The 14,833-nt window shown below is 41.8% G+C and overlaps 1 protein-coding gene across 3 annotated transcripts in view; it reads left to right on the top strand.

Moving 5' to 3' along the window:
• The window catches only part of CADPS (calcium dependent secretion activator), a 431,225-nt gene that overhangs the window by 366,331 nt on the left and 50,061 nt on the right, over positions 1–14,833 (top strand). For all 3 annotated transcript variants that reach the window (XM_063113329.1, XM_063113327.1, XM_063113328.1), the window contains one exon: positions 104–187. In XM_063113329.1, the coding sequence (XP_062969399.1) occupies positions 104–187 (84 nt within the window). The remainder of the gene's footprint in view (positions 1–103; positions 188–14,833) is intronic.

Genomic DNA, 14,833 nt, shown 5'->3' with positions numbered 1-14,833 from the left:
GGGCTCGATCCCAGTCTCTATGTGGTTGGGAAATGTTGCTCTTTACTGTGAACAATTATAGTTTGAAATAATAATTTTCTTTTCTTTTTTGCTGTTTTACTAGTTTGTTACTATCTTGGAAGGAGTACTGGCAAAATTATCCAGATATGACGAAGGGACTTTGTTTTCTTCTTTTCTGTCATTTACCGTAAGTAAAGAGCTTTTTTTTTTTTTTTTCCTCACTGGCTTTTGTTTTAGTTTTGATTTTGGTTTGGGTTTGGGGGAGAGGCGCTGTTGTATCATTTTGTTTTGGGTGTGTGTGTTAATTGCAGTCAATTATTAATGTATAATATAAATACTAAGAGAATAAGCAAGACATTTCATAACAGCAAGTCATTTAACATCATTTCCATTTCATTTGTGAATGTGTGATGTGTGTGTGTATATGTACAAACCACACACACACACCTCTATACGCATGCCTCTAAAAAGCCGCCTGCCTAAGACTACTTTAGCCATCTCAGGCAAATCATTTAATGCGGGACACCATTTCCTTATCTGTAAATGAGGAAAATTAATTTTAAAGGTTGCAAATGGAGATTGCAGGTAAGATAGAGCTGCAGATGTGTTTTAGATAGATCCTCACTGTGTCAGGTACATTCTTCTTAACTGAATTAGTTACCCTCATTTAAAAATCAGGAGACTTCACTGAGAAATCAATATTTCAGGGTAGGCCAGCATACGTGCCTAGCCACAGTCTGCTGGAGCTGAGTCTCAGCCATCTCCGTAGACTGGACATGTGTTTGCCCTTTGTTGTAGCCTCCCTTGGCTATTTCACTCATTCATATACCTACCTGGGCTTGGGACCCATTTGAGTTTACAACCTCCGGAGCAGATGACCAAGTTCTTTATAAATTCTGAGAGGCTCAGATTCTGTGCCAGAATTAGGCAAGAGCATAGAAGTGAGGTAGATAAGGCTGGGCAGAAACTAGCCTTATTTTTTGTAGATAAATGATCAATAGAGATGGCCACATAAGTGGGCTGTTTCAGGGGCCCGGTTCTCCCACCCCTCATAGTGCTAGGTGGGCACTGTAGCTGCGTGCTTCCCTGCCACTTCTGACAACAGGGTTCTTCCTGGCTCTGAGACCAGCTGTTTTCCTCTGACAGTGCCCTACAAAAGGCAATCAATTTAGGACCCACTGTCTGTGGGTCTTTAAAACAGCCTTACTCTATGAGGAATCTCCCAGATAGGTTTGAATGCCAAGACAAGGCCCTGCACAGGGTAGTGTGGAGCACATCATCTTTGGAACCTAGCAGAACTAGGTTCAAATCCCATTACTGATATTGACCAGCTGTGTAATCTCGAGCAGGTATGTCATTCTCTCCAATCTTCAGTTTTTTCATCTGTAAGGGAATGGGGGTTGAATAATGTTTTCCATAATGAGCTGTTGTGAAAATAATAAAGTAGGTGAAATAGCTTAGCATAGTCCTAGCTCATAGCAGACCTTAATTAATGGCAGCTCTTATTAATAAAAGGTAACTAGAATGGTGGTTATAAAATGCAAACCTACATGCTCACAGCTTCTTTCCAAATATACCCTACTTTGGTCTTTCCCCAACCCATACATTAGTCTTCCTGGGAATTAAGGGACAGGTAGACAGAAAACATTGAAAGCAGTTTCTAGATAGCATCCACATATCTGTGTGCCCAGCTTGTTTTGACATGCAGCTCTGATCTTCTCAGGTGTAAGAATTGAAATCACTCTCAGAAGTGTGATAGCCTCAGTCTCTGAAGCCTATTGGCAAAGGTGGGTTGAGAAGGGGGTGGTGACAATAGGAATTCCATCTAATTTCACTCTGTAGAACCACCCATAAAGTGTCACAGCTGAAAGGAAACCTATGCAAGCCACTTTTTTGATGAAGAAACCAAGGCCCAGAGAGGGGGAGTAATTTGTCTAAGGTCACACAGCTATGGGCAGAGTGGGGACAGGAACCCAGGTCTTCTGCCAGCTCTCCCCCACCACTGAACAGCTTCCTGAAGAGAGTGGGATTCAGCTGGCAATTGCCTGGCACTAGAAGGCAGATGGGCAAATGAGTGGGGAAGATTCATAAAGAAGGATTCAGGGCACATGAGTGGGAAATATTAGATAATGTTTCATTCCTCAGTGAAGTCATGGAAATGGTGAAAAGAAAATGCGGCATTTCTGGAAAATGTTTCCCTGACACCCACAGAAGACATTGCTTTCTTTGAGTCTTTATTTTGAGCAACTGGTTTTACTGCACTGGACTTGAACCTGTGAAAACCAGGAAAGCCCCTCTGCTCTTTACTGAGCAGAATTCAATCCACCAAAGGCCCCACCCTTATTACTGACTTACCAAGAGGACCACTGAGAGGTGGCCCAGTGGCAGCAATATCACAAACATGGTACCAGAGAGAGTCTCACAGGAGGGTTAGAAACAAAGAAGACCCAGAGTGTCCTAGGCAGGAATTTTCAAGCTGAAATGCCCGTCCTCTCTTCTCTTCTTCCTGAGACATTTTCAGCCTCACAGCATGCCTGGCAAAGGCACCATGATACAGAACACTTAGGTGCCTGTTGCTGGGCCTGTAATTTCCCTTCTTAGTGACACTTCTCCCACACACTTGGCCACCCCAAGGCCAAAAGCACCCACTTATCATTTGCAGCCTATGTTCTCATCTCCTGCCAGTATTGCAGTATCAGGGAAGTCGAGATATGCTCAGAGGTGGGAAGAATATCTCCACACATGGGCTCTGAGCTCCTGCTCAAATTTCAAATGGCCTTCGAAGGCTTCCTGCAGCCCAGTCGTATTAATTTCCCAGGAGTGGAGTGAAGGGCAGAGGGTTGAGCAGAACAGCAGGTATTGTGGAAAGAGCCTGAAACCAAACAGAGAACCAGCTGTGAGTCCCAGGACCCTGGACAAAGGCGTGGAGATAGTGCCGGCACGCTGGCATGATTTCCCTCACTCTGCTCCCATTTCTGATTCAATTCTTCAAGTATTACTGTGCACTTACCACATCCCCACCTCAGCAGGGCTGCCAAGTATGAGCCATGTGCTCTGCCCCCCAGAAAGCTGACGAGTATCGACAAATATGCCACCCTTTCCCCCTCTTTCTCCTGCTGAGTGCCTCCTTTCCTGGGTGGGCTTGATTTCATGGTCCAAGCCAGACATTTTGGAAAACGTCTGCAGTGGCACAGAGCAGGCAGGAATATTTATTTCTCGTCTCCATCTGCATTGCTTCCTCTCTTGGAGAGGAGTTGGGGGGAGGAGGGAGGATGAGATGTGGCTTCTTCGTGCCAGCCCGAGAGGCGCCCAAGCACACCCTCCTCCCCTCCCTCGCCAGCCTCAGCAGCAGTGGCAGCCTGGGATTTATGGAGGCAGGCTCCTTTCGAACTTTTGAAAGATCAGCCCGGTCGGAAGATGCAATTAGCAACTATCCGCCCATTTCCCTTGACGGCAAGATGTGCTTTTGTGTGGGGCACCTGTTTAGAAGGGTCCCTATCTTCTGGGTACCCTCATGCTGTTCTTTTAGGAGACCAAGAAGAGGGACAGCAGGTGCCCAGGTTCCTCTCCCAGGAAGTTAAAATGCCTTCTGCAGTCCTATCCAAGTGTTAAGAAATATGCTGGTTCTGGAATTCATTCATTCATTCATTCACCCAGCATATATTTACTGAGCACCTATGTATTATATATTGTGCTAGGTGCTAGGGACACGGCAGTGAGCAAGAGAGACATTTTCTCTGCCCTATTGGAGCTTACATTTAGAAAAGGATACAGGCAATAAAAAAAGAAAGAAAATTGTCAAGTGGGGGAAGGGTTGCACAGGGCATAAACTGGAGAGCAAGAGAAAGTGGGGAGCATGACATTGCTAGAATGATCATGCAAGGTCTCTCTGAAGAGTAGACGAGACTCGAGCTCAAACTTGGAAGAGCCAGCCATGGATAAAGAGGAAGGGAGAGTCTTCTGGACAGAACAGCAACTGCATTAGGCATGAGGCAGGAAAGCAGGAGGCATTCTTGAAGGTTATTTTGGAGGTAGCATAAACGGGGTTTAGGGATTGAGTGGACGTTGGAGGTGGAGACTCAACTGGAGGGCCATGGGTGGAAGGCCCGAGAACTGTGATGTATCGAAGAGCTCAGCTTAGCCGAATGCATCCTGTCAGTGGGGTACAGCAAAAAAGATAGCCTAGCGTGGGGAGACTTGGGATAGGAACCCAGCTCTACTCCTTACCAAAGAGCTGTGTGACCTAGAAGGAGGGACCGCACCTCAGCTTTTGATTTCCTTCAGTGTAACATGACGATGGTTATATTAGATGAATTCAGAAGTCTAAAATAACTACAAGAGCTACAGCTCCTATTCCTTAAGCACTTGCTAAGTGCCTGGCACATAGCTAAGTGCTTTAAATGTATTTTTCCTGTTAAATCCTCAGAACAATCCCATTCCAAGAACACTCTTCTGCGGATGATGAAACTAAGACTCAGAGAGGTTAAGCACCCCAGCTCCAGCTGAGTACTCTCTCCACTCAACTCTGGAGTCTCCACAGAGGAATGAAGATGGAGAGGAGCCCAGCCCCCCACCCAAGGCAGACAGAACAATTATGTCAAGTCCTCTGAAGCCCCCTAGAATTCAGCTAAGAGCCTTCCAACAAACAAATCCATTCGAGGTGGTCATGAATGGGCGTACATAACACAGAAGCCACTCAGGACAGGGAAAATAAAGCCCATTTTAGGGTTGTCAGGAGCCCAAAACCTACTATATGTCCAATCGTCTAGGTCTCCTATTACCCCCATTCACTCTTTTTTTTCCTTTTGCCAGCATTTTCATTGTTTTGCCACTTAGAAATGAAACAAAATAGATATGCTACTTCCTGCTAGGATCAGTGACAAAGGGCTGGAGTCAGTGTGAATCAGTAGCATTGATTGCTTTTGTGCAGAGCTCTCGATGCCATGCCTTAAAACAAGACTGCCACCTTGGTCAAATACTAGAACTGGATCAAGGGAATTCACTTCTGTTCACAGAACATTTTGGTCAGGAAACAGCTCAGATGTTAGAGTGGGGTGAGTGTTGATAAGAGTTTGTTAGTGTTTTCAGTGATGGCGTTTCATTTTTGCTTTGGCTTCAAGGAATGCTCAGGATGGAAGAGACAGTTTTTACAGTGTGGGCTGGTGATGGATGATGTAGACAGAGAGGTTTTGGTCCACCATGCATAGAGTAACCTCATTGAATTATCAGCTGCCAGGTTCATGTGATTCAAGTCAATTGGCTTCTACATTTCACAGTAAGGTGGCTGCCTTGGACAGAAGCACCCACCGTGGTAGTAACAGCTGGCATTTATTGAACGCTACTATGCTCTGGGCACTGTGCTAAGTGATTTACATGCATTTTCTCATTTGATCCTCACAATCACTCTATGCAATAAATTCAATTAGTATCCCCATTTTACAGATAAAAGATGTTGAGTAATTTGTCCAAGTCACACAGCTACTGAGACTTCACCCTAAATTTACTCCTTTATTATCAGCAGAATGTTATTCCCCAAAGAAACACACAAACCCATAAATGAAGTTAATTAGTGATGCTTCCAGGACCATCCACTAACTGATATCATTCCTAAGGGAAAGAGGCATCTATTTTTCACATCTTACCAGCAGAAATATTTTATAAATAACTTACCCACCAGCCAGCCAGTTTTGCAGTAACACCAAAATAATAGACATTCAAAATTCCCCACTTCCTTTGTGCTTCCCAGACAGGCGTCAGTTTTATGTTAGTCCTTCATCAACACTTGTTTATTGAGTGCCTACTACGTGCTAGGCACTAGAAGCTCAGCAACAAATAAGAGAGGCAATGCCTCTTATTGTACATTTGCATGAGGGAGATATATTCTCAACAAATAATTTACAAGCATGGTGATTACTCAGAGAGAGAAGTAGCCAATGCAATGCGACTGTAGACCAGAGGGACCCAACCTCACCTGGGAAGCCAGTGAAGGAAATGACATTGGAGCTGAGATTTAAAGGATTAGTAGAATTTTTCCTAGCAAAGAACAAAACAAAGAGAGTTCCAAGGCACAAAGACCTGGAAGAGAAAGGAAAGGTCTAATACATTCTGGGAACTGACAGTTCTTTGTGACTCAAGGAAAGGCCTGAACAGGAGAGAAATGACAGGAATGTGGTCAAAGAGCTGCACAGGAACCTGATCATGGAGGAGCTTGCCCGTGGTATGGAATTTAAGGGTTTTAAGCAAAGATATTACTAAAACTGACTCAGCCAGAATAGTTAAGAAAGGTCACAGTGAGACCAGCTCCCTGTTACAAGCCAGCACAGGGTTTGCAGTCCTCTGATACTGAAGCTGTAAGCTGCTGTTAAAAGTGGCTCAATAAACAGCCAATTATTTCCTTGGATGTATTTTGTTCACACGGACCAACAAAAACACCATGCCCTAAAAAGCTAGAGAATTATAAGCCACTGATCTGCTGTATCCTCTACCAACTTCTTTCATCAGCCACACCCCAGTGTTTCATAATTTCACATCCACTTTGGGGTCTGTGACAGATCATTTTATCGCCTAGTGGGAACATCCTCATTTCCAGTTGATGCCTTGAAAATGCAGTTGACAATTAACAAATCTGCTGTCCAGAGCAACCCTTCAGAAGCTCTACAGAAGAAAAAAGAAAAACATCCAATCTTAACTAGTTCTCTTAATATTCTTTAGTAGACAGCTGAATATCGTTCAAAGCGAACATAAGACAGACACAGTATTTTCTTCACACTGTGAGGTGATGAGCGACCAGGTTACAGAAATGCCAGCAAGGAAAGAAATACCTAATGAATATGTACATAGCTTCAAACAGGAAATAATTGTTTCAATATTAAAAGTTATAGATTCCCACTCCAAATCACATGCAGTGGGAAGCTTATTACAAGGAAGGTAGAGAGAAATGTGATTGTGAAGCCCAGACTAACAGAAATGAGGTCAGGTTGCTGACCATTGCTGAGTCTCAGTTTCTTCACCTGTTGAGTGGGAATGCTGATGTCTACTTTGGAGAACTATCGGGATAATTAGAGATAAAGTAAGCAGTAGGCCTTGCGTGATACTTGGCATGTGGTAGGTGCTCTGTGAATAGCTGTTCTTAGTCTTACCATCAACTTACTCAAAACTGTAAGAAGGTTTAAATGATCCTAGTGCTTATAACTGAGAATTTTCTCACCTGTTCAGTCTTAGCATACAATCATTTCTCCTATAAGCAACCCAAACTATTATCAATGAGAAGATCAACCAAAACCCTTATAACATATTTCAGCATAGTCTTATATTCAAAAATTTGATTTGTCAAAGACATTTCCCATTATGTTTAGTGTATTTTTAGCATTTTGTGTTTTATTTTAACTCTTCAAGAGTTTTCATTCATACATGGTCTCTAGAATACCTCTTCATAAATTAAAACATTTGCTTGACCAGAATTGAACATCCCATTCTCCAAGCATATTTTGGTTTGAACTAGTTTTATTTCAGTACGCACTGAGATTTCTTGTTTGTCCAGTTCTGCTCCTTACTGGAGTATAGTCTTGGACAGATTAGTTAACCTCCGGCCTTAGCTGACTGATCTATAAAATAGGAATAATTATGAGAAGTACATTATGCGATATAGTTAGAATTAAATGAGAAAATGTTATATACATGGAATGAAATAAGCATTCAATACTAGTTAAATATGAGAGAACTTCAAAAAGTTCATGAAAACACTAATATTATCTATTTAATACTATTTTTTGTTATTATTGTGGTCATTAGTGTGATATATCCCAAAGTAATGAATGTTAGAATCACTTAATTAGCCACCATGTTTTAAATGACTGCTGTATATAAATTACTAAATTAGGAGTTGTAGAGATAGAAAGATTTTTTTTTAAATACCTTATCTCTGTCTGAAAGTTACTACCTAGAATGCATGCAGTAGAAGGAACTTTCAGGAGTTTCTGGTCTAGTGTTCCCATTGATGTGGTGGAATCTGCTGCCTGCTGTTGAGGGCCAATTCTCTGCATCTCTTCCTATCTCCACATTTAGTAATGTCACGGTAGCTTAAAATTGACCATGGTGGGAGTATTTGCACCACAGAAATTGGCAAACACTATCAATAGGGCTTTTTTTTTTTTTTTTTTTTTTTGAGAGCCTTTTCACCAGCATACCACTGGGTATTTCCCAAGCATAGGCTATATACCACATGGTACCTGAGATGACATCAGTGGTAGATGCTACAAAAACAGAGTGTTAAATAACACCAATTGCATTGTGAGAGGGTTATTCCTATTCCAATTCTCTTTTCATTCTTACTCTTCAGTCAAGGAGAAAGTGTCCATTTAGTGCTTGTTTGTCTTTTACACTTATCTAAAAATTTCAAATTTTCATGTGTAACAGAGAGAGAGAGAAGAGGTCTCAGGCTTGGCACCCTTAGCAGGCAACCATGACCACCTAGAATTTAATAACTTTATTTCATTTATATTGTATTTATTTTCACCCTTACTTTCTCCTATTGAGAGTAATACTGATTTTCCACTTATAGTACTGATATGTTTCCTTTTATGATTAAACATTTTAAAAATGAGCCAATTTAAAGAATGTTAAGTAAATATAGCACAGATGGCATATGGGCTATAGCCCTAATCAGGAAGGTGGTATTGAGGCTGGAAGTTTAGGAAGTACTGATACTTTCTAGCCACCCCATTTTGCAGCTGTGGAAACTGAAACCAGAGAAGGAAAATGACTTGCACAGCTAATTCAGTCATAGAACCCAGACCCCCTATCTCATCCATTTGTTTGTTTTTCCCACTCTTTACTTGAAAGGAGGAAAAAAAGAAAAAATTTTTAAAGAACTCTCCACTGCATAACAGACCTAAGCTGACTATGATAAGTTGACATTGGCCACTGTGACATAAACAATTTATAACTCATGTTCAGGCTGAGGCAGCCTTGGGGAAAAGGGGAGGGCATCAGGGATGACAGGTGACCCCTTCGTGCAGAAACATTACTGTTCAGTAACGACAATGAGTACAGTGCTCACTTGCTCAACAGCAAGACCAAACAGAAATCTTGGTGACATGTCTTACATCACGGCCCTTGTCCCCTTGGAGTTTGCTTTCTGTGAGACTTTTTAGTGTTGAAAGATGTTCAAAAGGCAAAGCAAAACCTGAAAATGCCAGAGGCAGGCAGTGGCCCCACTTATAATCAACAAAAATGAGCCTCTATGGCTGCTTGGAGATTTTACAAAATTAAAACTTTCCAAGTTGCACTTTCAAGTTTCTCCTAAAATGAGAGTATGTCATGTAAATAGACAAAATGGGAAAGCAGTACAGTGTAGCTGTTAAGAAGGAATCCCTGGAGTCCGAGGGGCCTGTGCTCAAATACCAGCTCTGTGATGCCACTAGCTGTGCATCTTTTAGGAAGTTGTTTAACCTCTTTGAGCCTCAGTTTCTTCATCTGTAAGTGATGATATTCACCACACCCACCATCGTGAGAGTTAATCACTTATAAATTGCTAGGCAAGGAGTAAGTGCGCAACCTTGTTACGCCTTTGCAACATTAAGAGTTTGGGTTGAAGGAGCCCTTGAGCCTTGCAAAAAAACTCTCTGGGAATGAAAGATGGGGACAGAAATGAAGGAAACTGGGAGGAAAAACAGGTCTACTTCAATCAGGTATCTGTTCAGAAGCCCCGGGGGGGAAGAGAGATGAGAACATACACTTCCTGGATCTAGTCTTGGAGCACAGCACCCTGAGCAACAGGAGATGAGAATAATTCTCATCGCTAATGAGTCTGCAGCTCCTAATCAGTGCATGGAACAGAATGCTTTTGCTTAATAGAGATCATTTCCCTGCCTCTTGCCCAACTCGCTAGCAGTGCCAGCGGTCCTTTGTGTAATGAAAGGTGGGGACTTTGAGTAGTGGTGGGATGGGCAGTAGGAGGCATTATTACCCTATTACTATGATAATAGTTTAATCACAATCAATATTTATGAATATGCACAGAAGCTGTGCAATCAGCCCGCAGCTCTGCAACTCGGGGTTTTCATGTTCTTGCCTAAGGACGCTTTGCAGGAAAGCCTGGGCTCTCTCCCACCTGCCCTTGGCCACCTCAGAAGCTCTACAGTGGTTCTCAGTGGTCATTTTAGAATATCCATGATGATTACATAGTTAGATGTGAGGTCTTATTTGTGGTAGGTGAATATTACAACACTTTGCGCTTTTCAAAGTACTTGCACTGTCATTGATTTTTACCTTCAGACTTTGGTAAATTTATCTTGTGGAGAAGGTAAGGAGCAGCCTAGGAGGCAGCGTGATACAGTAGAGAATCCTGTGAAGTCAGACACACTTGGATTCAAATCCTAGCTCTACTACTTCTCAGTGGTGTGCCCTGGGGAAAGCAACTTAACCTTCCTGAACCTGGTTTCTTTATTTGCAAAATGAGGAGACAAGTTCTTATAAAAAATCGAATAAGATAGTGTGAATTAGGTAAACATCCATATTTTTATATGTGACTATATATCCAGCATTAAGTATTTCTGTATTGTTTATGAGAAAATGAGCAATTAATCCTTTACCCAAGGTGCCATAGCCAATAATTGAGAGAGCAGGAGTGAGAGTCAAGACTTGGCCAATATTCTCTTTTTCATTATCTGAAATTATTTTTTTAACACTGGTTCCATTTGCAGGCAACTTAGGGAAACCTTATTTTTAAACATCTCCATGTTTAACTCTTTTCTTTCAAATATGAATCAAATTTTGAAAGCCAGTGATCATTTTTCTGAGCAATGGACATCTGGTGAGCTATTCATGAGAAATTTTTGGTGTCACGGTTTCCCACATCTATAAAAACAGTATTTATAAACTCTGGCCCTCCTAAAAAAGGAAGTGAGGGGAAGTGGCCTGACAATGTATATGTATCTATGTAGTGTTGAACCCAGTGCCTACATGGCCCAGTGCTTCACAATTGGCCCAGCACACTATTGATCTTCAGCATTTCAGCCCCTCTGGTGACAGCTCCATCATGCTGTCTGTGATTCCAGATACACTTCAAGGGTTGTGTTTTTCTCCAGTCCTCAGGAAATGTTGGAAGGGGCTTTCACTGTAATTGTCACTTGGCCTCAAGCAGGAGCCACTGGGGTTTGCTCAACTGTTCACCCGCACACACAGTCCCAGAACATCCGCCCACTCACACATTCTGTCTCACCCAAGCAGTCGGTCCCTCAGTTGGCACTTACAATTTATTCATCTTCCCAAGATGCACTTAGAGCATCCAGATTATGTATTAGGGCCGGGGTGGGGGTGGGGGCGGGAGGAGATTGTTAGATTGTTAGGTTTTGTTTTTGTCTCTGTAGAGGACTGTCTCTAAACCATGATTTCATCAGCCGAAGAAGACCTTGAGAAAGTTACCCTAGAAAAGATACATTCTTCCCCCAAAATGCATTTCTCCACTATAATGTTGTAAATTCTATCATTTCTTTTGTTCTTTTTCAATAGTTTTTTAAAGAAAGTAGTATAAGCACATGGTTTAAAAATAAAATAGTACAGGAACACTTGTAATTTTTTTAAAGAGTAACAGTTCTCTATCCTGCCCCTTCCTGCCTCGATCCCTTCCTTCAGAAGGGACCCTTTAGGGCTGGCTGGTTCGCTCAGTTGATTAGAGCAGCCTTATAATACCAAGTTCTCGGACTTGGATCCCTGAACTGGCCAGCCACCAAACACACACACACACACACACACACACACACACAACAAAAAAAAAACAGAAGGGACACTTTAAACAATTTTGTTTTGCCCCCGTATCTCTAAGTACTACTCTTAGATTGCTGTTGTTTGATCGGTCAATCTTAGAGATGATTTGACTCTCTATTAGAAAAGATAGAGCTTTGACTCGCTTTACCATCTTCCACGTCTCCTCAGCCCTCCTTCTGTTGCAGTTATATCAGTGTTGTTGTTCCTGTCTTGGTACCTTTATAATTTTAAATTATACCCATTTGACTCTATTTCTTGTTTCACCCACAAGATGAGACTATTGACACCCACACTCTTTTCCTTCCCCTGCTTCCTCTTCCATTAATTTCATGTTCTAACATGAAAATTGAATGGCACACCTCTTCATTCCTATCTTTTAAAAATATAATAACCTATATTTACGAATGTCTCTTGAGTCTAGACCAGTACTGTCCAATAGAACTTTCTGTAATGATGGAAATCTTCTATATCTAAGCTGTCCAAAATAGTAGCCACTAGCCACATGTGACTCTCAAGTACTTGAAATGTAGTTAATGCAACTAAAAAGTTGATGTTTAATTGTATCTTGTTTTAACTCATTCAAATTTAAATGGCTACATGTAGCCATTGGATAGTACAGGGTCAGATCAACTTTAATATACTAGTCCTATTTGCTAGAACAATCTGATTTTCCAGCAGAAATGATAATAATGGCTGACAGTTCTTACCATGCCCCAGAAACTATTCTAAGAACTCAGTTAAAAGCTCAACAATCTTATGAAGAATATTATTACCCCCATTTTATGGAGGGGGAAAATGAGGCATGGAAAGGTCAAGTAACTTGTCTAATAAGCGGTAATAAGTAGGAGAGCTAGAATTTCATTCCATGCAATCCAACTCCAGAGTCTTCTCTTAACCACTTTCCAATACCGCCCACACCCTTTTTTCAGATACGTCCATTCTACTGATTAACGATTTGATCACAGCTTCTCCCTTGTTATTGGCCTGAGCAGTGCTTATCACAGGGGCTAGGTGCACTTAGATGTCATCCCTGCCCATTCCATTTCTGCCACAAAAGGAGAGCATAAAAATTGGAGGCAGAGGAAGGCAAATGTAGGGACTCCAGGAAAATTAGCAGAGGGGCTTACTGCCCAGTCACAGAAAGGTTGTTCCTTTGCCTCCATAATTCCAGTGACAGTGGAGAGCAGCTAGAATGTCCCAAGAGCTTGCCACATCCCTTTATTATGCCCCTTTATGTGCATTGTCTTCATCAATCCTCCCAGCAGCCTGAAGGTACGGATGAGGAGCCTGCAGCTAGAGGGTTGCTGGGAATATTACATGAGGTGGTCCAGGAGAAACACCTAAAACTGTGCCTGGCACAGGGTAAATGCTCAGCACGTGCTGCCTGTTTGTAATCCTTTTATCTCCTTGCCAAGTCTCCCTACTGAATCATGCTACATTGTCCAGTACCTGTGCAAACGGTCTCCATTTACCTCTAATTTTTTTCTCTTTCCCTGTCACTACTATTTTTCCTGGAACCTCATTTCCAGAGCTGTTGTTAATACTCAAATATGAACAGCCTTTTGTTTTACTACTAGAGTATTTACAACCTTATCTAGGTGTGGGAAATGCTTCCTATCCCACATTCTTCCTGGATTCTGCCTTGTATACCATTTAAGAGTCACAGACATTTTTTAAATCTGGAAGGAATCTTAGGAGAAAACAATTAACCTGGCCCCCACTGTAATAGATAAATACATGAAACCAGTGGGGTAGACAGCTAGCCAATCAATCAACTAGTTAATATCAAAATAGGACTAGAAATTCACATTTTCTGATTCTTTCCCCACATCCCACTGTCTCCTGCTTAAGTCATGTCCTAATCCAGAGGTGAGAAAACTTCTTCTGTAAAGGGCCAGATAGTAAATATTTTTGACTTTGTCATAACTACTGAACTCTGCCCTTGCAGCATGAAAGCAGCTATAGACAATATGTAAATAAATTGGCATAGCTGTGTTCCAATAAAATTTTATTCATGAACACTGGAGTGTCAATTTCAATAATTTTCACATATCAGGAAGTATTCTTTTTTTGATTCCCTTTCAATCAACCACTTAAAAATGAGAAAACCATTCTTAGTTTATGGGCCACACAAAAACAGGCAGCAGGATGGATTTGACCCATGGTCTATAAGTTTGTCAACTCTTGTTCTAGTCTATAAAATGATGGGAACATACTTGATACAGTCAACTCTCAGCTAACCACTCGTGAATGAAACCCTAGTAATAATATTAGCCATTGCTACTGAGTTCTTACTGTGTGCTAGGCACTGTGTTGAACATTCTATATGATGTTAACTTGTTAAACCTCACACGAATTCTTTGAAGAAGATACTGTTGTTATCCTCACTTTGCAAATAATGTTGTAGAAACTGTGGGAGGTCAAATAATTTGTACCAAAGTCGTATAATGAGTAAGTGCACTTTATAACCACACGTGGTATAAGCTTGAGTATAATTGCCACGTGGCATTCACTGGGGTCACGTTCTTGGCTGCATTCAGCAGGTGGCTGAGCCAGGCTGATGTTTGATAAGTTGATGTTTCTCCATGTAGCTTCTTTCTCCCCGTATGGGATCCTATCTGCAGTGCTTCTCCACATGGCTTGGGTTTCTTGCAGCATGGTAGTCTCCACATAGTCACACTTTATATGGCATCTGAATTTCAAGAGTAAAATGGAAGCTATGAGCTCTCTTCTAGACAAGGCTCAGAACTGGCATGGTGTTGCTTCCATCATATTCTGTTGGTCAAAACAGTCACAGACCAGCCCAGATTCAAGGGTGGTGGAGGAATAGACTGCATTTCTCAGTGAGGGAGTAGCATGCACATGCAGGGAGCAAAACAACTGATGGCAAGCATCTTTGGAAACAAGCCATCACAGTGTGTACTGGGCTTTGAGTCTAGATTGCAATGTAGAGAACTCTAGAGATCCACACTGATCTCCAGGGATCTCTTTCTAAGAGGTTAGGCCCAAGGAGCCAAGGAGAAATAGAATCACAGAGAGGGTCTAGACCACAACCTGGAATATGCCA

This window comes from Cynocephalus volans, chromosome 11 (assembly GCF_027409185.1).
Source record: "Cynocephalus volans isolate mCynVol1 chromosome 11, mCynVol1.pri, whole genome shotgun sequence".
In the NCBI taxonomy this organism is placed as follows: Eukaryota; Metazoa; Chordata; class Mammalia; order Dermoptera; family Cynocephalidae; genus Cynocephalus; species Cynocephalus volans.
Note: the sequence above shows the minus strand (reverse complement) of the source record. Positions and strands in the feature narration are given on the sequence as shown.